Below are 25,857 nucleotides of genomic sequence, written 5' to 3'. Positions count from 1 at the left end.
GATGGTGGATGGGTTGGGTACATAGAGAACCCTACCGTGAACATTGTTTCATACCGAACGGGATATCGAGTAATGGTATCTTTGACGCTCATACCAGATAGGATATGGGGACGGCCTGATTCACCTTCATACGGGATAAGGTATTGAGGAATGATACTTTTGGCACTCATATTGGACAGGGTATGGGGAGACTAGTTAGTTGACAAAGTTTGATATGAGTTAACGCGTAGTGGGACATCCCTATGGACCCCCAGAGATTCTTATAAGCAAATAAAAATAGAAAGTTGTTGTCTTAACCACTTGAATATGAGATTATGATGTTGTTTGTGTTATTACTTCTATAGGTTGGTTTTGGAAATCTCGCAACAGTATGTATGCAATAAATAGTTTTATTTATGATGAACGAATTTACTTAATTTAAAATCTCCATTGGTTGTTTTATAATTTTTACCAACCTTCATTTTTGTATCAGTGAGTTGTGTGATATTTTTATTGGGGTAGTATAGCTCACTATTTCATTAAACATTTCAGATCAAGAGGACCAAGATCCAAATTCTGATCAACGAGGGAATTGTGAATAGTTTACTACCCGGACTTCCTTTAAAAGCTAGTGAAGGTCGTCCTAGGATACCTAATTGTTTACTTTTCATTTATTTCTTTGATTTTTCGTTTGTTCTTTTATAAAGGTCATTCTCATAGTTCTATTGGGTATCCTAAATTATTGTATATGGAATGTAAACCCTAACTCTATTATTTCATTTTCGCATTCAATTTATAATTTATTTTCTTTTTAAGTTCCGGGCCACTATACTATTAAAAATGTAAATCTTTTCTTAAATTTTGAAGTTCGATTTTTCTTTGATTTTTGGGATTAGTTTTTAATTATTGTATTGGATATTTTTGAATTAAAAAAGTAACAAAAAATCATCCTAAAACTTTACTAAACTTTTTAGAGGAAAATATCATAAATAAAGCTAGAACTCTAATGGAATTAAGATTATGATTGTTAAGGACCTAAGGTAAGTGGATATTATGGATTCATAGCTTACATAATTTTGAAGTATTTTACGTATTTTTAGTATAAAAATATGAAAGTGTTTGATTTATCTTTTGTATTTGTTAAGTAAATATTTGTTAAAGTTTTATTTTGATATAAGTGTTATTTCGCTTTTTGTTTTTAAAATGTGATTTTAATATATGTGCATCACTCATTATGAAAAGAAATTGTTTTGAAAACACCTGCATTATACTAGACTTCAATGTGACCATACATGATCGTTCTGTGTTCGGGTATATTAGCGAAGTGATAAATGTGTACTCATGCATAACTATTCAGTGTTCGGGTGTATTGAAAAATAGTATGTTTTGCTTGTCCTAACCGTTTCGTGTTCGAAGGATAGTAGTGTTTCAAGATACTCATATATATCATTTCGTGTTCAGGTACATGGAGAACTTGTAATAAGTATATGTGCATATGTATTATGCATGATAACTGATTAATCTTCCATAATAGTGATGAAGTATACAACGAAATAATTGTGAATCTTTTTTCTGATTTATGTATTCATCTTCTGATTCGTATATCTGTTTTGAAAAGATTATATAATATATGTTTTTTTTTTTGTAAAGAAACTATATATTATATGTAGTATGTTGTGATCATCTCACCTCCTATCATCCTCCACATACTGAAGATACCACTGCAGAGTAATGGTGATATAGAGAAAATTTTTGAAACTAAACGTTAAGATTAAAGTTATTGTTTTGTACTTTTGTTTAGTAATATAAGTAAAGAAATTTAAAGTCTCGTACATATGTTTATGTTTTACATTTAAACGATGTAACGCTTCTACAACTTTATTATGATTAATAAAGTTAAGTTATTTTACTTAACTTAAATTTATGTAATTTAAGTAAGTATACTCCGGTCATTACCCTATAAGATAGGGTATGGTCCGTGACAAAAAACGTCGTTATAAGATAAAGATCTTAGATCTTGAAAACTACTTAATAAAATTATAGAATTTCTATAGTTCTAAATATTTAAAAATTATAATTCACACCATGATAATAAAACTTATGCCATATGTGTTTATAAAAGCTTATGGTATTTAAATTAGAGTTACATATAGCGTTGATGGTCAAAAGTTGATAGGGAAAATATGAGGGTTGTTGTGAAAGTTACTACTAAATCTACATTTTCTTTTGCTTTAATTTTTGTTTTTGTTAGCTACCATGTATACAATGTTGTCATATTGAATTTTAAATTAGTTTTTGGGATTTAATTTCTTTACATATATAGTTTAGATTCTTAATATTTTAGTTAACGTTACTAGTTATATGTTTAAAATTAAAATTAAGTACTTAATTGTATTGGAATAATTTTTTTATTCAAAAATATAATAAATTTGCTGAAATTAAACTCAATTTGATCATTATAACACTACTGATACCTTAATAAAATAAATTTTTAATTTTAATATAGCAAACATAATATATTGATAATTATATAAGTTTATAATATACTTATAATGTTAAAAAGCTGTTCAAACTCATAATCTTTATAACAAAAATTAAATTAGTATGCATGTTATAGATAGGTACTAATAAAATTAGTATATAATTGAAGAAAATAATATATTAAGCATGTATTGTATATATATGGAGATTATAATAATTATTAATGTTATACGTTATATTTTTAAATTCAACATATTGTTGTGGTTGTTAAGTTGCCTAACAAATTGTAACACAAAAAATGAACATTATAAAAGATAATAGGAAGATAAAGATGCTTATAATTATAAATATAACTAAATAATTTTTCAAATATTGAAAAAAATTATCTTCCACTTTTGGAAACAAATCATATTTTTTCTGTTATTTTAAGGGAACAAGAGATTTTCTTGTCTCATGTTTGTAGTGACAGACATCAAATTTTACCGTAAAAATTTAATATTTACCACAAATATAATTGCTCAAATTCTCATTATAGTATAAAAAAAAAAAAAAAAAAAAGCTAAAGTAAGTTGTACAAAATATTTAATTTATCTTAGAAAGTAATCTTCTAAAAAAATATTACTTTTTGTGGTTTAAGCATTAAATTTTTCATTAAATTTATTAATTTTTTTGAAAGGTAACTAGATAATTTACTAAGGTAGGAAAGTAATTACAAGGAACAAGCATTGTTATTCACTAAATTATCATCTGTGAGGTTTATATATGGAGGATAACTAATATCCAGCATAGTAGTTCAGATCCTGTCTTCAAGACTAATGGCAGTACTAGCTCAACAAATATCTTTTGAATTCAGAAAACAAAAATCCCAGGCATCTCCAGAACTGTAAGAAAAAAAAATTACAATATCTAAAAAATTATAGAGGCTAAAAACCAATCCTACAAGAAAATAACTAAACCTATACTTTAAAATCCGGTTTCAGTGTCTCACTTTGGACCTGTGAAGTTGATGACGCATACTGGAACCAGTCCTTGGCGCAAATTAGAGCTTCGAGTGTCACTGGTCGCAATGAACCCCGGTAGCTATCCATCATCTTGTTTTTGGTGTCGAACAGAGAATCAGGAGCAAGCGTAGAAAATGGTATAGACAAAATATCCGAAGCCATCCTTGAGAGAATTGGGTACTTGATCCTGTTCAATTTCCACCAACCCAGAATATCAAACTCTTGAGCCCGGGGCAAAAGAGACTCCTCAAGATACTGATCTAATTCTGACTTCATCTGCTGAGTGCTAGTAATCTCGGAAATATAAACCTCAAAATCCGAAAGCCCATCGCCGACAGATATAAGAGTCACATCCTGAGAGGATACGTCTATGTTATGGCTTTCTTGAGAAGCTCCTTCAAGTGTCTCTGTTTTGGGGACGATCTCATTCCCTCCTCCCACAAAAGTTTCTGGCGGAGGAAGTGCCGGAGTGCTGTATTCGTAAAACAGTTCATGAACATTATCATCAATGATCTTGATCCACATCCCAGCATCCTCGCCATATATCTTTGAGAAGCTGAACTCAATAAGCTTCATTTTAAATCTTGGATCCATAACTACAGCAACTGCCAAAACCAGGAAGCAATCATTCCAATATTTATCAAATTGATCTTTCAAAGGCTTAGTCAGGTTACTGACAAACGGGTCCTGGCTAAATGATGCATGGGTCAGCTCTAGCTGAACTTTTGACACTTCATGGTAGAATGCATTTGCAGTTGGGTATGTTGGGGAAGTTAGAATATTAGCTGCATCAAAGAAGAACTTCAAGTACACGCAGAGAATTTCAGCCTGTCTCCACTCATCCATTGATGGGGCAATCTTGTAATCGGGATCATAAGTTTCCAAACAAGAAAACACTTCCTTTAGTTCACAGGCAGCCACCAACATATGGTATGTTGTGTTCCATTTAGTTTGGTCATCAATGAGAAGGTCTTTTGTGCTAGGGACTTGAAGATGTTGCTTCAGCTCAAAAAACTTATCCTCGTGAAAATCTGAAGTCTTCACAAACTTCACATTATCGCGGATTTTCTTTACAGTTTCTGCCATAGCCCCAAGAGCATCTTGTGCAAGACGACTTATGGTACGGGCATAACAGTTCCCCATTACCAATTGCCCATTGAACAAAAGTTGGTTCCTGACAGAAAGAAAGCCTCTGAGATTTGCAGTTGCTGTTTCATCTGAGATTGATTGGTCAATAGTGAGAGTAAAGAGCTTGCACTCCAAATGCCAATCAGTTAAGCATGCTGCAATTGCTTGAATGAAGGAACTAGTTGAATCAGGGGAAGCTACCATTACAACATTAAGTATTCGACGATGCAAATTAAATTCATTATCAATGAAGTGACCGGTCAAGAAAACATAGCCCACACTTTGATTTGAAGTCCACAAGTCCAACGTAATGCTGACTCGTCCAGGAATCCTGCTAATAAATTCCAGAAGGCTTTGCTTCTCTTTCAAGTACATAGCCACACAATCGCCCTGAATAGTGTTGAAGCTCACCATATTGAACTGGGGTTGAAGAGACCTCACAAAATCAATGAAACCAGGATGTTCCACAATGTGGAGGGGGTAATCATGCAATATGATCATCTTAGCAATCTCATGGTAACACCGGTCCTGATCTAACGGAATGCTTGCATATCCAGGAGATGCTCTATACCGTCTTTTTGGTGGTTCAGAAGTGCTCCCAGTTTTGGCCCCTGGTGTTTGTTGGTTCCTCTGACGGCTAACTGGACAGATTCCCAAGGCAATATGTCGCTTAAGGTGGCTAGTTCCTGCAAGCTTTGAACCAGTAATATAAGCAAAGGATTTCTTGCACTGCTTACAACAGGCCCTGGTACATCCAGCTCCAACAGTCTCTATAGTGAAGTGTTCCCAGACAATTGATTTCTTCCTTCTACGCTTATTAGGCTGTGAATCGGTATTCGACTGCTCATTATTAACAGAAGGAACAATAGGAGTAGTGGGTGTAAATGGAATAACAGCCGTAGCAGGGTTATCTATCTCCATGGCAAGAGGGTTCACCTCCACAGATAGAGGGTTATCCACCTCCAGAGAAGCATGGCCATCCAATCCAAAGGAAGCACAGCTATCCATACCTGTAGAAGCAAGATTGTTTATCTCCACATGTTCAGGGTTGTCAACCCTTGCAGAAGCAATGTTATCCATCTCAACAAAAGCAGGGTCGTTCTCCACCTTCATATACTCAGGGTTATCAACTCTAGCAGACGCAGTTTTATCCATCTCAGGATCCCTCTCCATCTCTGCATGTTCCGGATTCTCAACCCTCGCAGTAGTTTTATCCATCTCAATGTAAGCAGGGTTATTATTCATTTCCTCACATTCGAAATTATCTACCTTAGTGGAAGGAGTTTTATCCATCTCAATGGAAGCAGTGTTATTATCCATCTCCTCACATTCGGGATTACCTATGTTTGCGGAAGAAGTTTTATCCATCTCAATGGAAGCAGGGTCATTATCCATCTCCTCAAATTCGGGATTATCTACCTTTGCGGAAGAAGTTTTATCCATCTCAATGGAAGCAGGGTTATTATCCATCTCAATGGAAGCAGGATTATCATCCATCTCAATGGAAGCAGGGTTATCATCCATCTCAATGGAAGCAGGATTATCATCCATCTCAATGGAAGTGGGGTTATTATCCATCTCCTCACATTTGGGATTATCTACCTTTGGAGAAGAAGTTTTATCCATCTCAAAGGAAGCAGGGTTATTATCCATCTCCTCACATTCGGGATTATCTACCTTTGCAGAAGAAGTTTTATCCATGCCAATGGAAGTAGGGTTATCATCCATCTCAACACATTCAGGTTTATCAACCCTCAAAGAAGCAGCTGTATACACCTCAATGGAAGCAGGTTTGTTATCCATCTCCACGCGCTCAGGGTTATCTACCCTTGCAACAGTTGCTTTATCCATCTCAATAGAAGCAAGGTTGTCATCCATCTTAGCACACTCAGGATTATCAACCCTCAAAACAGTACTTTTATCTGTCTCAGAAGAAGCAGGGTTGTTATCCATCTCCAGACACTCAGGGTTTTCAACTCTTGCTGAGGCAGTGTTATCCATCTCAATGGAAGAAGCACTCTTATTCATCTCCAAGCATTCGGGGTTATCAACCTTTGACAGATCAGGGTTCTCAACAGACGCAGGATTATCCATTGCCACATGTTCAGGATTATCATCCTTGTCAGAAACAGTTGTCTGCATCTCAATAGAAGCAGTGTTCTCCATTTCCTCGTGTTCAGGGTTACTAACCTTCCCAGAAGCATTGTGATCCGTTTCAATCAAAGAAGGGTTATCCATCTCCGTGTGTTCAGCATTATCAGAAGGGTTATCCATCTCTACAGAGACGGGTGAACTCCTGCAACAGCAAAGCAAATGCACTTTAAGAGCATGATAAAGAGAAATATCAATTTCATTTTTTTTGGGGGGGGGGGGAGGTGATAGACATCCACCCTTTGGCAAAGTATCAGATAAGCTACAATCCCAAAGGGGGAAGAATGATAAAAACCAGCTTCAAACTCCAAACTTCAGAGTATTCACACAAACATAAGCACGAAATACAAAAACCAAAAAAAAAAAATAGTAATAGCTAAGCTGTTTCAGATATCTTCTTAACGACCTGAGCAGAGAAATAAATGAAAGGTCAAGCAGACTATCCATTCTTGTTATATGTACAACGTGCCCTACTCCAGATTCATAACATTATAGAACACATTATTTATATCATATGTAAGCATGAAATACAAAAACCAAAAAACTAACAAATAAGATAGCTGTTTCAGATATCTGGTTATGACCAGGAAAACCAAATGAGATGATAAATCACAGAAGTATTAAACAATTTCAAGCCCCCATTCCAGAATCAGAACATAATACACCATTCTAACTGATGAACATGACAAATATCTGATCATAAAATTTCTTTAATTCTTCTTGACGTAGGTAGTGCTGCAGTCAGATTGTTCCTGTTTCGTCATAACTACCCCTATCATTTATTCTTTTGGGATTTTAAAAGCAAAAAGCCAACATTATTCATGTTTCTGATACACCCTTTGAAATAAACATGGTTAATACAGTGCTCAAACTAAAAGACCAGATCCATGAATACGGACAACCAACTGGGTTTCACCACTCCACCCATTTATTATCAATCCAAAAATTGGGGAAAAAATTAATGAACTGAAAGACCCCAAGAAGCAGAGGTCAGATTATCTGGAGTAGCAATTAAGACATCAAATTAGACAGGCTGCCACCATACAGCTGACATAACTTATAAGTTAAAAACAAGTGCTTCCCGAAACCATGTTTTAAGGACGAAATGGGAAAGAGGGGGAGATGATGTCAAAGTGGGAAGAGACGGAAAGAAAAGCAATCTTCTTTTCTTCCAATTAAAGACTAAGCAGCCGCGAAATTTCACACCCAACCTAAACATTTGACGTCCTGATATAAACTGGGCCATTAAGAAGGCCCATTGGATGGACAAGTATTCGAAACTCAAAAAGCCTATTCAAAGCCTCCACCCAAGCGGCGAAGAAGAATGAACCTTTGCAGAGCTGCTATTCCCAGCAAGTCGTACCTGGAGCACTAATATATATGTTAAATCCTAAATAAGTGAAACCTCTGCAATTGAGAATGTCCATGACTGAACTAGGTAAAAGACTAGCGAGTTAAGCATTAAGAGGAAAACTACAAATTGAAAAAGCACGTCCAAAAATCAAACCAAAAGAGTACCACAAAAGCACCAATTATCACAGAAAACTGAAATTAAAGAAACCACCTAAAATAAAGCATTCATCAACGAAGAAAAAGAGTACTGAAACGAAACAGCAATCGCGAAACGGTAAAACCCGAAACCGCCATCATAATAATAACATAATCCGCGATAGCAAACCTAACAAAAAACTCTGAAATTATAGAGAAAACGAGGACAAGCACAAGATCTACGAGTAGATACAAAACAAAAGAGTAAATAAATTCTTACATTGATTTGCGATGAAAACTCCTACTGTAGATCTGAATCAAGGGTTTTGAAAGTTTTCCCGGATTTTTCCAAAAAATATTTGAATCCGGTTGCAGAGAGGGGTGGAAGACGAAGACAAAGAGGTTAATGGGCTTGAGGTTTGAGCTTTCATTCAAGTCCTGAGCTTTAACTTCTTTTTCCTTGTTCGAAGCCGAAGAATGGGAAAAGGGGGAAAAACCCTAGAATTAAAATTGGACCTCTGGCTAGGGTTTTGAGCTTTTGAAGAATTAGGCCTTTTTGGGGATGAAAGGTTACATATACAATACCAAGGAAATAAGGTTGATAAAGGGATAAGCTGCTCGAGGCAATCGAATGGCACGTGCTTGTGGAAGCACTTTTAAATAAATAAATAAATAATGGTAAAGAATAGAGTTTCTTCACGTGTTAAAAATAAATAAAAATATAATAATTTTATTGCAGTTATACTAATAAATTGGTTTAATTTAATTATAATTATATATTTTAAAAAAAAAAAAAATTAGAGGAAATCAGTTGAGTGAGAGTAACAGCGAGTAAGTACAAAACGACCAGATTTTTATGAGAAAAATTCAGTATACAATATATATATTTTTTCAATTATAATACATGTATATACATATACGTAACTTATATCTTAAGCTGCAATTATTTTAATATAAAAATTAGACTGTAATTGTAAAAATATACGCTTTTTCTGTATAATTACATAAATATTTAACAAAGCAATATTAAGATTTAAAAGACACATTGTCGGCCCAAATTAAATTTTAAAATAGAAACTTATTTGTTTTATTTTATGTACGTAACGTATTTTCTTTTCATGTAATATTGTAATGTTGTATTAATTTACAAAGATACCCTTTTATCTTGAATATACTTACAAAAATATTCATATATTTTATTTTTTATTACAAAAATAAACTGTCATCTAGAATATATTCAATAACAAAATATTTTATGATGGTTAAAAAATTCTTATAATTAGTAATTCATGTAATATTCTTATTTATTTATGTGTATTTTATTTAAAAATTATAAATTCAAATTTTATTAAAAATATTAGTATTTTTTATTTTATAAACATATAATAAAGTGACAGTGACCGTCCATAATATTTGATCCAATAGATTAAAAACTTAACTCAATTAGCATATTGGTAGATTTGACGATTAAATTGAACTTAATTTTAATACGTTTATAAACGAATGAAATATTCCGAAACAATAAGTTTCTTTAGTTTGGTTAATCATAACAATTTAAAAAAATTAGATATAATCTTTTTTCATTACATTTATATTTATGCTCATCAATGTATCCTTCACATATATATATATTTATGATAATATTCAATTTCAAAATTTTTAATAATTATCAAGATAAATTTATATTATATTATTAATTACTATTATGATTTCTTGGTGACTTTTGGGCTAAAAAGTTACATGTAAAATTAAGAGTTTTAAGCTAATAATAGTTTAGTGAAATGACAAAAACATACAATTAGTTGTTTTTATAAATAAAATTTTATCCAACTATATTTTCATGCAAAAGACATATGAATATAATTTCAAACACTAATCAACAAAAAAATTTTAATTATTTATTATTCAATTTTGATGTTTTATTAATTTGTTCATAAGACCATTAATTATATCTATTATATAAAAATAATTAAGGTGATATTGGTAGAAAGTAGTCTCAAAGGTTTTATCTAATTGAAAATTTTTAAGTGAAAATTAAAATAGTAAAGTTGTAATTTTTGAACGATAATATATATATATATCTCAAAAATTACTTTTGAACAATAATTATTGTTTTAGGATGTATATATATATATAGTTACTAACAATCTTTTTTATTTAGACCTTAAATTAGGATTTAATTGCATGATATTTAGATGCATAAGATAAAGAAAAACATATGTATAAATAAGGAAGAAAAGGGTTATATTATGGCAACATGGTTTTATATATGTTTTTTTTTAAAAAAAAAAATCTAATTATCTGGTACAATAAGATTTTAAGTATGATTTGGATTAAAATTAAAAGATAAAAATTCTTTGATTTATATTTACCATATGTTTCAAAATTAGTAAATGGACAGAAAAATACTTTTATTTAATTTTTATATTTAGAACATGCTCTAAAATTAGTAAATGAACATAGAAAAAATGAAAAAATATATTTTCTTTTCAGAAAACTATACATATATATATATTAACTTTTTGAAAAAAGTACTTATTAATATGATACAGAACTGTACTGGTGATTGGGAAGTAACAAACTATAAGAACAAGTGTTCTGCTATTATTTACCAAGAAAGTGGAAAATTCTTCCCACTTTTTATACCGGATTTCTGAGTCTGATATCAATGATGTGTTTTATCTCTCTAAGAACTTGTTGAGAACAGTTTTTCTTAAGTTAGTCTCCTCTTCTTCATCCTCATCTTCTTTATCAGATTTAACGTAAGGGTTGAGTGTGCAACGAAGCACAGAGTTCATTTGCTTCCTCAATCTCGCATTATCAACTAAAATATCTGTCAGCATCTTCTTCAGCTCATCTTTAGTTCTTCGAATATTACCATCTACGTTTTCAGTTTCATCCAATCTCCTCCCCGAAACTTCCACATCTTGTGCAAGGAGTTGGGCCTGTTTATGTCGACATATCAAACATAAGCAATTCATGGAAGATACACTTACCAGAGAAGAAAAAATCAGTTCATCATTATTAGTTATAATTTCCGATTACAAGATGCAAGATATAGAATTGAATCACATGAAGTGTTTTACTCATGATTCAAAGACTTTTACCCAAGAGAACTTTTGCAGAAAAACATTTTCTTCACATGTTTCAAAGACTTGCAATGCTAGAGTTATCACAACATAATTATGTATCTTGTGATCCTCCTATATGCCTATGGCACCGAAATATGAAACTGAGTTTCAATTTCCCAACTATTCATAAATGGTCTTTCAATCCTAGACCTCATGGAAAAGACAGTGACTTGGCAAAAGTAACAAGAGCATAAAGAGCAGCGTAGAATGATTGTCTTCAACAAGTCCTGACATGACGAGAGACAGCATTTTTGAGAAAAGAATTGAAAATAAAGATACATTATAAAATTTATATTTTACACCTCTAACAGCCTGTTGGTTCATTTCTCATTTAGTTCTTAACTAATAACTAGTTCTAACTTTTGTAAGGTGCATCAGTTCAGTTTCTATTCGATCCCACTCAATTCATTCTTCTAAATCTTCATATGAGTCTTAACATGTGGAATTAAAACATGATTTGTATGTTTAATCTTACCACTCTCCCAACCTAGCATTATCTGGAAGGTAAGTGATAATCTACATCCTATGAGTTAAAGTGGAAATGGGATCCCACTTAAAAAACATTCAAAGTGGAGATGAGAGGTGAGATTAAACATGAAGTATGTTCCACTTATATATTAAAGAGTAATGTGAATATCGGAAGTGAGTCTAATTCTTATGAATTATAGTGGAAATTGAATTCCCACCATAAGAAATTCAAAGTGGGGATAAGAGGTGAGACAAAAAGTAAGTTCCAGGTCCTATAAATTTAATACAGTGAAAAATATAGAGTGAAATTAAGTGAGAATATAATTAGAAATCGAACCAAATGAGTGAAACAATAATTATATGCATTTGACTTAACCCACACCCACCTTAAATTCTGTGTGTGTGAGAATTCTAGATAATTGTGGGAGTAACTCAAAAACCCAAAAAGAACATGCTGTACTAGGGCCTTCCAGAATAGAAAGAAAGGACAGAAGAACTAAAATTAGAGATTAGCCAGGAATTGAATGAAAAATGAACCTAATTGGACCTCAATGTAACTCTAAACCTCTATCTTGCTGATCCCTACTTCTTTTCAAATTTTAACACTATTATTAAATCGCAAGAAATTATTATACAAAAAATCACTTTTAGTTGCAGAACTACTTGGTAAACCACAAGTGGGCAGGTATTTTCGTTCGAACATATGTACATACCTTCCTTTCTGTTACCATCATTAAAGACTCATTTTAAAAGTTAAATCAACAAGAGGCAAAAAATTCATATGGAGAAATGCAGATACACACACCAAGGAGAAAATCAATTTTGCTGTAACTAGTACCTCAGCAAGGAGGAGACCGATTCGGTTGTCAGAGGTTACCAATAGATCAATAGCATCAGATGGGGATGAAGTCTCCACAGTCAATTTATCTTCCTCTTCAACAAGGAAATTGACACTACATTCCTGAAGTCGATTCCAAAGAATTTCACACTCGTGCAACAACTTTGCGTTTGCTGTGTCTGTATGCTCCGTCTTCTGTTTTTCCTTTTGAAGAACCCTCTGAAAAAAGCATATCCTAAAAAGCGTGAACTGATTTGTTTTGGCAACCTATTGAAAGAAATTTTACACTCATTGCAAAATTACACAATATCTGCAAAGATACTTATTGAAAGTAGCTGATTTTTTATTTTGACTGAGGTTCACTTACGACTGAAAAATCTAATATGAGCACTATGTAGAGGTTCCAAATTCATTTTATTTTTCATCATGCATTGCCCATATCACCCTTTCCTGAGTGGTCATGGTGTCTCTTTTGTGCCACCATATTGGTGTCTCCAAATTACCAAACAACCTCTGAAGTATTTGTTGATAGGAGCTATTCCATGGACTTCTGTGTTCTCCTTGTGGTCTATAAGCCTTCATCATCAGCTGTAACCCTCACCCATAATATTCCGAGTAGTTCAGATCCCCTATCAACATATACATAATGTTTTCCATTTTACAAGCATGAATAGACGTCGATGCCTATGGTTTCTAGCAAAGGAAAAAGAAAAAGAAAAAGAAAATACACAGATGCACACAGATCTTAAATATTAAATGACAAATTTATACCAACATCTTCTTTAAGAGTACTTAAACTACGAGGACGAAAAGAACTTTGTCTTCCATAATCTGTTACGAGCCTAATAAAAATAAAATAACAGCCAGTACTCATCATTATTTTTGTATCTTAAACAGTTATGAGAGCAGATCAGCAAATGTAAGATTTATATTTTCTCAGTTTATTTTCAGTTTTATTGTTTAAAGTTAAAATGCTCAGTTATGTCAATTTCTTTCTAATTTCCTAGAAGTAATTTATAGAAATATCAAGAGAAAAGTTAGGAGGAAAATAAGGAGGAAAATATGACTGTGAGAAGATATAGGAGAAAAAATAGATAGATAAATATATGCTAGAATCATGAAAAAGGGGAAATTTATTGTTCAGAGTATATTTTCCACATTTTAAGGGATAATATCAGTTGGGTATTCTGCTCTATAAATTGTAGAATGATGTAGAAGAAAACCATGAATAAAAATTCAGTCTTTCTTCATGTTATCAGAGCATGGTTCTCTGACCCATCTACAAGTGACATGCCAAAATATGGTATCACCAGCCATCTCCAAAGTCCAAAGTTGAAAATCGTGTATCCGACGGAAAATGTTCCAGTTGGGAACAATAGCATGAAGAACTCCAGATTGTCCTTCACTAGACACAAATGGAACAGATTAAACTACTTACCTTGGTCGCAATCTGTCTTAATGTTTGCATGTGGGAAAGGAAAGGAGGACCACCTCAAAGGAACTGCTGATCCACAGGCTATAAATGACCCAAGATATTGGATATGGAAGGGGAACACTGTACGATCATGTCTTGATTTATTAATTCAATGATGAATGTTAAAGAAATGATAAATTAGGTTAAAGGGTATAAGAATAAATTATATTTTATATAATTAATTATAATTAATTGTTTCTTTTATTTTCAATTCTAAAAACCTATATATATAGATTGTAATATTTAGTAAAATATGCATCAAATCATTCGTAACATGGTATCAAACCAGTAGGTCAAAGAAACTTTAATCTCAGTTCCAAAATCCTATTTGACCTTCATCACCGAAATAAAAAAAAAAAACCTTAAAAGGGTTAGGTCAGTCTTCATAGCCAGCCACTTGCAGACCAGCCGCCAGCCACCATCATCGGCAATCGAGAATAGCCAAACTAACCTTTATCGTGGCACTAGAACCCTTCAACCATGTATCTAGTCATGCACCATCCCTCAGCTGCAGCTACTTCCCTCTGCATTCCAGAAATATTTTTCTGTGCAGTCGCGAACGTCCCTCTGCCACAGCTACTTCTTTGTTGTGACCCGCACCACCAGACGTGGCCGCTACCAGACGCAACATTCTTCGTTGCAACCACACAGCTCATACGTGTTGCTACTCTATTCCTTCTTGCTGCTCAGACACAGTCGCTATACCGACACGACCACGCCACCAGTTAAATAATGTTTTGCCCGTCTGTGCCACTCTCTGTTCCAACAATCAAGTTGCCCTTAACAGCCGCTTCCTGTAGTGCACAGCCCTAGCAGTGCTTTTGTCCTTGCTGCGCACTTGCCCAGATGCATCTATACATCCAGATGCATAGCTCTAACTGCTCCTTGATGTGGTTAGCCATGCAAACACTGATTCATGCAGCTGGACCTCTGTGCACAGCTCTTGACGAGTCGTGCAACAGCCTCTATCCAGCCTCTGTGCATAGTTTCTGTCCAGCACAACAGCTGTGCCAAACTACCTCCTTAGTGCTCCATCAGCCGCGCAGAACCACGTTAGCTGCGTATATTCTTAAGCTGTGGATTCCCTCATCACACAGCTACTTGTATTCCTGGTAAAATCCCTTTTGGAATTTTTTTCTTTCAACCTTAATTACCATGAAACTCCTGAAGTATATTGGAGATAACATTCCAAAATATTTCTGGGACTCAATAGTTTGTGTTATTGATTGACGATTGCACTAGAATTGCATGGTTGTTTTTACTTAAAACCAAATATGATGTTAGCCATATCACACCCAATTTCTGCAATATGATAAAAACACAATTCGGAATTGGCATAATAAGATTCCACATTGACAATGCTAAACATTTTTTCAATCACAAAATTTCATCATTCTTTCATCAAGAAAGAATTCTTCATCAATCATCATGCATTCACATTCTCCAATAAAATAATCACCTTTTAACCATCACCAGAACTTTCCTTTTCCAAAATAACATCCCAAAACAATATTAATATAAAGTCATCTTTAATACCATCTACATTATTAATCGTCTGCTCACAAGCATTCTTAACTTCAAAAGTCCTCTAAAAGCATTTCAACAGTTTTACCTAACGGTAAGTATCATAAACTATCGGGTCCTTAAGATATTTAGGAGTGATACCTTTGTTCATATTCATTTCTATCAAAGAGGAAAACTTGATCCCTGATCCTTAAAATGTGTATGTGTAGAGTACTCCTCTAAAAAATGGTACAAATTTTACCTTCAGCCTATCTAAAAATTCGATGTGTTTGCGAATTAACATTTGTTGAACAAAATCTTACTTCACTCAAGTTTATCTTTAGAGGGAGTCTATATCAAAAGATAAGGTTACAAAGTTTTTAACGAACTTTAACATACTACCTTTACTATCCATCCCCAAAACTATCACCACCAGGAAACCTTCAAAACTTATTAGAAAAATCTGTTGGAATTTTTTTATGTGAAGAAAATTTGAATTTTCATTAATTTAAGAATTAACAATTTAGTGTGCCTTTAAATAGATTTACATATAAACAAATCTCCTAAAAGTAACATACCACTAACTACATGATATTTAAAAGATAAATATGAATAAAATCTCTTAAAAATAATATCTCACTAACTACATAATATTTAAAAGATAAATATAGAGTAAGTCTAATTAAAAAATAAATTTTATTTGAATTCAAACTAACAAATAAAATAAATTATACATTCTACATTAATTTTTCACACTCTTCCTTAATGTAGAAGTTACACATACCAAATTTGTTTTATTGGAGCATCTCTCTCAAATATATCTTGTTTAATTGTCATATTTTGAAGCACTTTTCTTTTGATTATTGATGCACTTCTTATCAATCTCTAATTATTGTAGATAATTGGATAGTAGATATGTTTGCATTTTCAAAACTCATAATTGATAATTTTTTCCAGTGAAAACAGGAGATGAACACAAAGGAAAAGTGTTTGAGACCATATTTAATCTAATGAACTCACTTGTTTTCTCTTTATATTTTTTTTCCACAGACCCATAAGTAAGAAAGACTTTGATACCATTTATTGGAGTTTTTTTTATGTGAAGAAACTTGAATTTTTATTGACTTAATAATTAACAACTTAGTATACATTTAAATAGGTTCACATATAAATTAATCTTCTAAAAATAAGATACCACTAATTACATGATATTTAAAAGATAAATATAAATCAAATATTATAAAAGATAACCTCCCACCAACTATATAATATTTAAAAGATAAATATGAATCAAATATAATTAAAAGATAAGCCCAATTTAAATTCAAGCTAACAAATAAAATAACTAAAAGATGGTTCTATATTATTAAACGATGGTTCTACCAAATAAAATAAATAAAAGATGGTTCTGCATATCTGTATTTGCAAATAAATATCTTTATGTTAACAGTAATGCTTTTGGTGTCTGGGAGACACATTACCTCTAGTTCTAATTTTTCTTTCATCAGGCTGCTAAGCTCCTTCTTCAATTCTGATTGAGAGCTTCGTAAAGATTTAACCTCTTTAACTAGAACTTTCACATCTGCTTTAGATTTCACCTCTAACTCCTCATGGCCTTTATGCAAGTTCCCAAGCTGCTCCCTGACAATATTCAACTCCTGCAGCAATGTGTTGTTTTCCTGAAGAAGTGACAATTTTGCTAATTCAATCCGCGCCTTTTCATCCTGAAAAGTGAAGTCATTCACCAAAACCTTTTAATGATAATATAAAATGAATATTAAGCAGCATGCTACTGATGGAAACTAAACCTGAACAGACTTCAATGTCAGTTCCATCTCCAAGCATTGTTTCCGAAGTTCCTCCATATCCCATTGTGCTTGAGTAAATTTTTCCTTTTCAATTAGAGCAGCTTGCTGAATGTTTTCTTTACAATTCTCTCTCGTAGTGTCCAGTTCCACTTCCAAATCTTTCACCTGGAAGAGTAGATTCTCATAAATGAAACTTTATCCAGTATGATTGTGATATCATGATTATTGTACAAAATATGTTGGAGACTCTTTTTTCTGACTTTTTCTTTTTGATAAAAGAAGAAGATATTATTAAGATGAGAACAAAAAGTACAGCCAGGGAGAAGAGTAACCCTCATAGAGATACAGAAAAATAAAACCCCAAAACAGCTAAGAAAACATAAGTGACAAAATCGGCAAAAAAAAGAAACAAATAGTACAAAGGCTATGACTGTATATAAAAACATTTCTGTGTCAATAGAGATCAGCGATGCAAATATATGGAAAAAAACCATGGCCTTTGGTCTAAAAGGATGCCAAAAAGGTCACCCTCTCCCACAGCTTGGAATAAAATGAAATCCTGTTGTTAAAAATTCTCGAGTTTCGCTTCAGCCAAGTGCACTAGAGACCAGCGAACAGCACCCCCTGCTACATTGGTTTGGCAGCCTGCCTAATCCCTTCCCCTTCAATAAACGTGCAGAGGAAGCTATTTACAATAGGAGGCACAACCCAAAAACAACCAAACAACTTAAAGCACATCAGTCCACAATCTTCAAGCTACTCATAATGGAGAAACAAATGTGCACGAGTCTCTCCCCCTCGGAAACACAAAACACATAGATTGGGAGAAAGAGCACAATTAAGATGAAGGATTTGGAGCAAATCGTTTGTGTTAAGCTTTTGATGAGTCACCCTCCACATAAACAGCTTTACCTTAGAGGAATAGGAACTTCCAAATTTCCTTTAGCAACAAGAATAGCATGGTCGATGGGTTATTTGTGAGGTAGTCAAATAAAAATGTGCAGATAAAGATGCCAGATGTGTCCAAGGTCCATAATCTCTAGTCAGACTAGGGATAAATAGTAATAGGTGCCTAAGTGTCTACCAAGGCTGACATGTCTATGGTCCCTTTATTTGAAAGGTCACGAGATAAATGGAAATTCCAAGACGTTATCCCACCTGTGTTGTTGTAAAATAAGATATGAGCTTGAGGTCTTGTAGAAAGCTGGTATAACCTTGGGAATTGGGATGCTAATGACTGGTTGCCAACCAACAGCCTTCCCAAATTTCAGTGTGGAGCTATTTCTCAATTGGATTCGTGTACAAGGAAGGAAAAAAGGGTATACCTAGGAAATGACTTTCCAAGGACTACGATGAGAAGCATGCCTTCCTGCAGTGACATCTCAACCATCTTGCTCACTCCCATGGATGCTTTTTGCCACTTCGTGCCATAAGGAGTCTGATTCCCTCGGGAAATGCCAAAGTCGTTAAGCCACGAGATTCCTATCCCCAAATCCCCTGCACTCTTGGATACCCTATATATTTCCCAACTCACTTGGTGATCCTTGAAATTTCCCTCACCCAGCCCAAAGGAAGTTCCTCATGTGACCCTCAATCCTATCTGCTATCCTGGAAGGGATCTTAAACAGGGATAAATAGTATAAGGGGGATATTTGAGAGGCGCTTGAACCAGTTTAGCTCTGCTTTCTAAAGTGAATAAGGCTACCTTTCTAACTTTCTAACCACTTAGCAATCTTGTTTTCCACCCTTCTCTGAAAGTGTTTGCTATTTAAGTTTCCCCCTAAAGGGATGTCAAGGTAGACAAATGGCCACTCTAATTTGCTGCAGCCTATATCTGTCACTAACTCGTCAATTGTGGCCTCCTCCACATTAATCCCTATTAAAGAGGAAGTAAATCAGGGTATTAAGAAACAAGTAAATCAAAATGTTAAAGAGAAAACAAATCAGATTAAAGGGCATAAGAGCAAAATTACACAATTCGTTATTAATTGTAATTAATTGTTTATTTCCTTTTTCTATCTTAGAAAACCTGTATATATAAGACTGTAATATTTAATAGAATACACATCAATAAAAAAAAATCATTCTTAACATGGTATCAGAGCATTAGGTTAGAAAAATTCTAATCTCAATTATAAAACCTATTCAACTTTCATTGTTGATATAGAAAAGAAAAACCCTAAAAAGAGTTAAGTAAGCTTTCATAGCTGACCACTGGAGAACAGTCGCCAGCTACCACCGCCAGCCACCAGTAGTAATCGACCGGCCTTCATCACTGGAGCCAGAACCCTAGCTCATCTCTATCGCGACTTTTTGCACACAGATGCATGCATGCTAATTGCTGGTCCTATTGTGCTCGTGACTCCGGTCTAGATTCAAGCCGAGCTGAATCAAGGTGGTAAGAAATCATCAAGTCAACTTTGTGAGTTTTAAATTCAAGTTAACTTAGTGAGTTTCTGGTTTGAGTTAACTTCATAAGTTGACTCAGTGCAGACTTTGTATTTTTCTCATGTTGCCAAATTACTGGAGCAAATCCAAACACAGCAAATTCAGATCTTAGTAAAATCAGAGTGGAATTGGAAGACTATAGCTCGACTTGAGTCCCTGAAGAAACAAACAGGTATTAATTTATTAGCACACTCATGTACGATTTCTACCTCATAGGAATTAAATATCTCAGATAAATCATTTGAAATTTTTTTGATTATACATTCAAGTAGATCATATAATCAATATTTTTAAATATTTATATATATATATTCTTAATCAAAGTAAGAAAAAGATTGTCAATATAGATGATTCCCTCAATAACCCTGCCCTTATTTTAAAAAATATATTATATGTCCCTAAATTGTTTACTAATCTTGTGTTGGTTAATAAGTTATCACAACAATTAAATTACAAAGTAATATTTGACTCTTCTCACTATGACTTTCTAGACTAGAATTCAGAAAAGATGATTGGACATGCTGAAACTATAAACAGACTCTGCTATTTGGATCCACCTGTAAGATCTTTTTTTGCTATTACTACCAGCCTCATGCACAAGATATGACTTCACTATTATTGACATGAATATTTTGTTGCCTAAATAATTATGATATTTTTTTCTATATAACTCTCACTATTAATTTCTTGTAATTATTAGAATTTCTGTTATAAGAGAAATTTTCTTATTTGTACTTAAAATTTTTTGTATATATATGAATTATTTGTAACACCAAAAATATAGTGGAAATAAAGTAAATATTTTTTCCTAAATTTTTACATGGCATAAGAGTAGAGTAAGAGTATTTTAGGGTTTCTTTTAAAACCCTATAATCTTCTCATCAGCCACCCAAAATAGAGGAATAGTCTCACCAGGTGGCCAGCCGCCCTACTTCGGCGACTATCTCCGCCCTACCCAACCTGCCTGCTCTACCGGGCAGCAGTTCAAGCCCCATTTTGTGCGCAACTCTCTAGTTTGCGTTCTCAACTCATTTGGTTCGCATACCCGACTCGTCTGCTCCTTCGCGCATAACTCTCTGCTTGCTCCGTCCGCCTGCAGTGGTTCACAGCGCATTTCGCGCGCAACCCTCTACTTCACATTTCGATCCGTCCACTTGCAGCTATTCTCGCTGCTTCCTTCTTTGGTTTGTGCACACCTGACCTAACCCGATCCACTTTCCTGGGATCCACGCAGCCGCATGACGCCAAGCTCTCTGGTTCGTGCTTCGAGCTGCTCTGTTCGCGCAAGACACCAGTTCGCGCACGAAAAGTTTTGCAGATCTGGCTTTGCCGCCCGATCCAATCAGTTTTATGGGGTTCGCGAGGTAGCGTGCAATTGTTGTCCTCCCAGCCGCGCATGGTCGCGATCTGCCCTCCCTTGGCATGCGAATAACATCTGTTTCCAGAGCATAAGTGAGTTGTTGAGGAAAGCCGCTTCCAAGCTGATCTGAGCCATTTTTTGGAGTCGATCTGAGTTGTTTTTGCTGTTCAATAGATCTGATTCCAGTTTGTAGCAATTTTGGCATCTTTGATAATGACAAGAGTAAAGAGATTGTTAGTTCTAAGTTCAAATTATCCTTCGTCAACTATTGGTATGTCAAAGATGGTAAACTCAGGTATTACTCATCTCTCTACTATTTTCAATTCTGATACTTAAATTATAGACTTTAGAGCTAACAGACACATGACAGACTCTTCTAAAGATTTTCTAACCTATTTTCTTTGTACTCAACGGAAAAATATCCATGTCGCTGATGGATCATACACTCTTGTACTTGTAACAGGTTCCATTAATTGTACTCCGACCATTCCATTGACTTCATTTCTTCATGTGCCTAATTTTTCTGACAGTCTTTTATCCATTAGTGCACTTACAAGAGATCTTAATTATAAAATTGGGTTTTTTCTGACCATTGTGTCCTTCAAAATCTTTAAACAGGAAACATGATTGACATGGATAGACTGCAGGATGTCTTATATGTTTTGAATAGAAGTCAAAATATCATTGGGAATCAAGCTGCCTTCGGAGATATGGATCAATAAGGAAATCCTACACTTGCATCGACGGTTAGGACATTCTTCTTTCTTTATTCTAGAAAAATTATATGCCACATTGTTTAAAAGAATTTTTATGAATTTTTTATTTTGTGATGCATGTGAGCTAACTAAATATAAAAACAGTTCATATCATATGAGTAACCATAAAAATCCTACTCATTTTATGACCATTCATTCTGATGTTTGGGGACCTACTCATAATACATCTTTATATGACCATAGATGGTTCTTTACTTTCATTGACTGCTGCACTAGATTAATATGAATTTATCTGTTGAAAGCCAAAAGTGATGTGTTTCTATGCTTTCAGTCATTTCATAAAATGGTATGTACACAGTTTGATACTCAAATTAAAATTCTAAGAACAAACAATGGTACAGAATATATGAATGGTAGATTCCGTGCCTACTTTGAGTCTAATGTGATAGTTCACCAGACAAGTTGTGCTTACACTAGTGAACAAAAAAGGGATGTTGAAAGAAATAACAGACACATATTGGAGGTAACTCGGTCATTAATGTTCACAATGAATCTATCTAAAAGTTATTGGGGAGATTCAGTTCTCCAGCTGTCTATTTTATTAATAGAATACCTTTGCGAGTTCTTAATTTTAGAAGTCTTTTTCAAGTGTTGTTAGGCATAAATTCCTATACTGTTCCCCCCCAAAATGTTTGGATGTGTTTACTTTATCGATACTAAAAATGTGAGTAAACTAGAATCTAAAGCTCTCAAATGTGTATTTGTTGGATATTCCCCTACTCAAAAGAACTACAAATGTTATGATCCGCCATTTAAAAAATACTTTGCGATTATGAATGCTACTTTTAAAGAATCTAAACCATACTTCAGTTTCACCCCAACACCTCTTTCGGAGGAGAGTGAAATGGAAGAGATGATGCCCACTTTGGTCACTCTTGACAGTCATATTTAGCGGAGAATTCCATATCAGAAAATCTTATTCAAGGAGAAAATATTAGACGACTGAATAAACCGGATTTGAAGAGGTATTCAATGAGAGATAAGACAGAAAAAACCATCATGCAGTCTATCCCAGGTCAAAAATCTTCTTAAGTTCCTGAAGCTACTGGTGAATCATTTTTGCCTTGTGAATTATCTAATAAACCCATTACTCTTACAAAAAGAAACATAATTTGTACTAAACATTTTATGTCTAACTTTATATCCTATAACTCTCTATCTCCCTCTTATAGAACTTTTGTTTTATCTGTTTCCTCTGTGTCTATTCTATAGGATTTGAGAGAAGTTCTACAAGATCCTAAATAAAAGGAAGTGATAATTGAAAAATGAAAGCATTGTTAGAAAATGAAACATGGGAGCTTGTTTCAACTGCACAAAAAAAAGAGATAATTGGTTGTAAGTGGGTGTTCGCTGTAAAACACAAAACAGATGAGTTGATTGAAAGATACAAAACTAGATTAGTGGCTAAAGGGTATATTCAGACCTATGGAGTTGACTATCAAGAAATCTTTGCGCCCATCACAAAAATGAACACAATTAGAAGATTACTATCCTGTGCTACTAATCTTTATTGGGACTTATACCAGTTTGATGTAAAAAATGTCTTCCTCCATGGAGAATTAGAGGAAGAGATATACATGAAGATTTCACCTGGATTCAAAGATGAAAGAACACAAGTGAATGTCTGTAAATTAAAGAAGGCTTTGTATGAATTAAAATAGTCTCCAAAAGCATGGTTTGAAAAGTTCAGAAGAACTATAATCTCTTTCGAATATCAACAAATTAATGCTGATCATACTCTGTTAATCAAACATTGTGATGGTAGGATCACTCTTTTTATTATTTATGTAAATGATATTGTAATAACTGAAAATGATACAAAGGAGATGACTCGATTAAAGGAACTTTTTGTCCGAGAATTTGCAATTAAAAATTTAGAAAAAATGCAGTACTTTTTAGAAATTGAAGTTGTTAGATCTAATAAAATAATTTTTATTTCTCAAAAAAAATATATCTTATACTTATTAAAAGAGATTGGAATGAGGGGTTGCAAGCCAACAGAGTTCTTTATTGAAAGTAATAACAAATTACAAGCTAGCAGTTGTGCATCAATTGACATGGGAAGATATCAAAGATTGGTTGGAAGACTCATTTATCTTTCATACCAGACCATATATAATTTATGTAGTTAGTCTAGTGAGTCAGTATATGCATGATCCTCGCGAAACTTATTTACATGCCGTCTTTCGAATATTACAATATCTGAAATCTGCACTAGTAAAAAGTTTACTTTTCTCCATAAATGGCCCCTTAAAATAGAAACATTTACAGATGCCGATTGGACTGAATCTTCAGATGATAGAAGGTCGACTACTGGTTACTGCACATTCGTTGGTGGCAACTTATATGAAAAAGCAAGAAGCAGAGTGTAGTTGCCCGTTCTATTACTGAAGCAGAATATAAAGCAATAACTCATGAGATATGTGAATTATTATGGTTGAAGAAGCTAACGAATGAATTAAAACTCTTTAAAGAAAGGTACCTATCATTGTTTTGTGACAATAAAACAACTATTAGTGTTGCCTAAAATCCAGTTCAACATGACCGGACGAAACATATTGAGATTGACCGTTATTTCATAAAAGAAAAAGTGGTTGATGGTTTATTATACTTATATCATGTATCTTGTAACAATCAAGTGGCAAATATCTTCACTAAAAACTTTTACAACAAAACTCTTCAAAACTTGATATGCTAGTTGTACATGTGTGATATTTCGCACCAACTTAAGGGGGAGTGTTGACATTAATATTTTGTTGGCTAAATAATTGTGATATTTTTTTTTATATAGCTCTCACTATTAATTTCTTATAATTATTTAGAATTCCTATTATAAGGGAAATTTCTTTATTTGTACTTAAGAATCCTTATATCTATATGAGTTATTTGTAACACCAAAAACATAGTGGAAATAAAGTAAATATTTTTTCCTAAATTTCTACAACTATAAAATACTTGAGTAACCATCATTCTCTATCTTAAAAGTCATATTTTTTTCATTATTTAATAATTTGGAATATAAAAATTTACACTGGGATATATATGTAAATTTGTAAAATATAAGCATGTAACATTTCCTGTTAGTAATAAATGAAGTGTAGTTCCATTTTCAGTAATCCATAGTAATATTAGGAGACCATATCACGTACTTAATATTTCTGGAGTTTAATGGTTTCTGTCATTTATTAATGATTGTACTAGAGTCACCTGTCTGTTTTTACTCAAAACCAAATATGATGTAATTTATATCATACTCCAATTCTATAATATGATAAAAAACTAATTTAGAACATCCATAAACAAATTTCATACAGGCAATACTAAAGATTTTTTAATGAAACGCTTTCATCATTCTTACAGCAAGAAAGAATTCTTCATAAATCATCATGCATCCATACTCCACAACATAACTGACTAGCAGAACAAAAAATAGTCATTTTTTAACCACCACCAGAGTTTTCCTTTTCCAAAACAATGTCCCAAAATAATATTGAGGCGAATCCATCTTTACTGCTACCGTCATTATTAATTGTCTGTCCACAAGTGTTCTTAATTTCAAAAGTTCTCTTCAAGCATTTTCAATAGTAAGTATCATAAACTATCTGATCCCTCAGATGGTGCATTGCCTTTGTTTATATTCACTCTCATAAAGAGGAAAACTAGATCCACGAGCCTCGAAACGCGTATTTGTGGGGTACTCCTCCACTAAAAAAGAGTATAAATATTATCATCCGCCTACTCAAAAACTGTGTCTGCATACGTCATATTTGTTGAATATGAATTTTACTTTATCCAACCTTATCCTTAAGAGGAGCTCATATTA

At 33.4% G+C, this 25,857-nt stretch overlaps 2 protein-coding genes across 4 annotated transcripts in view; both read right to left on the bottom strand.

Moving 5' to 3' along the window:
* Positions 1 to 3,169: 3,169 nt before the first annotated feature.
* LOC110807574 (zinc finger BED domain-containing protein DAYSLEEPER-like) lies at positions 3,170 to 8,803 on the bottom strand. 3 transcript variants are annotated; one of them, XM_088220687.1, is made up of 3 exons: positions 8,509 to 8,803; positions 8,071 to 8,103; positions 3,170 to 6,885 (listed from the first exon to the last, which is right to left on the bottom strand). In XM_088220687.1, coding segments are annotated over exons 1-3 (3,504 nt in total). In that variant the 5' UTR covers positions 8,511 to 8,803; the 3' UTR covers positions 3,170 to 3,416. The 3 variants fall into 3 exon arrangements, with proteins under 3 accessions (XP_088076813.1, XP_088076814.1, XP_021888430.2); XM_088220688.1 differs by lacking the exon at positions 8,071 to 8,103; XM_022032738.2 differs by lacking the exon at positions 8,509 to 8,803 and having other exon boundaries at positions 7,952 to 8,091.
* Positions 8,804 to 10,709: 1,906 nt separating this feature from the next.
* The window catches only part of LOC110807571 (Phox (PX) domain-containing protein), a 39,693-nt gene continuing 24,545 nt past the window's right edge, over positions 10,710 to 25,857 (bottom strand). Inside the window, exons 7-10 of the mRNA XM_088220685.1 lie at positions 17,451 to 17,615; positions 17,124 to 17,366; positions 12,666 to 12,884; positions 10,710 to 11,173 (exon numbers count right to left, since the gene is read on the bottom strand). Coding sequence (XP_088076811.1) covers positions 10,907 to 11,173; positions 12,666 to 12,884; positions 17,124 to 17,366; positions 17,451 to 17,615 — 894 coding nt within the window. The 3' untranslated portion in view covers positions 10,710 to 10,906. The remainder of the gene's footprint in view (positions 11,174 to 12,665; positions 12,885 to 17,123; positions 17,367 to 17,450; positions 17,616 to 25,857) is intronic.

The sequence above is a fragment of the Carica papaya genome, chromosome 5 (genome assembly GCF_054855325.1).
Source record: "Carica papaya isolate Zhongbai chromosome 5, ASM5485532v1, whole genome shotgun sequence".
Taxonomy (NCBI): domain Eukaryota; kingdom Viridiplantae; phylum Streptophyta; class Magnoliopsida; order Brassicales; family Caricaceae; genus Carica; species Carica papaya.
Note: the sequence above shows the minus strand (reverse complement) of the source record. Positions and strands in the feature narration are given on the sequence as shown.

Bases quoted from the DNA above. Each gene is read 5' to 3' on its own strand.
- LOC110807574 (XM_088220687.1), bottom strand. The intron at 6,886-8,070 runs GTTCATTCTTCT...TTGCTGTTGCAG, and splicing joins GGAATAGCAGCTCTGCAAAG to GAGTTCACCCGTCTCTGTAG.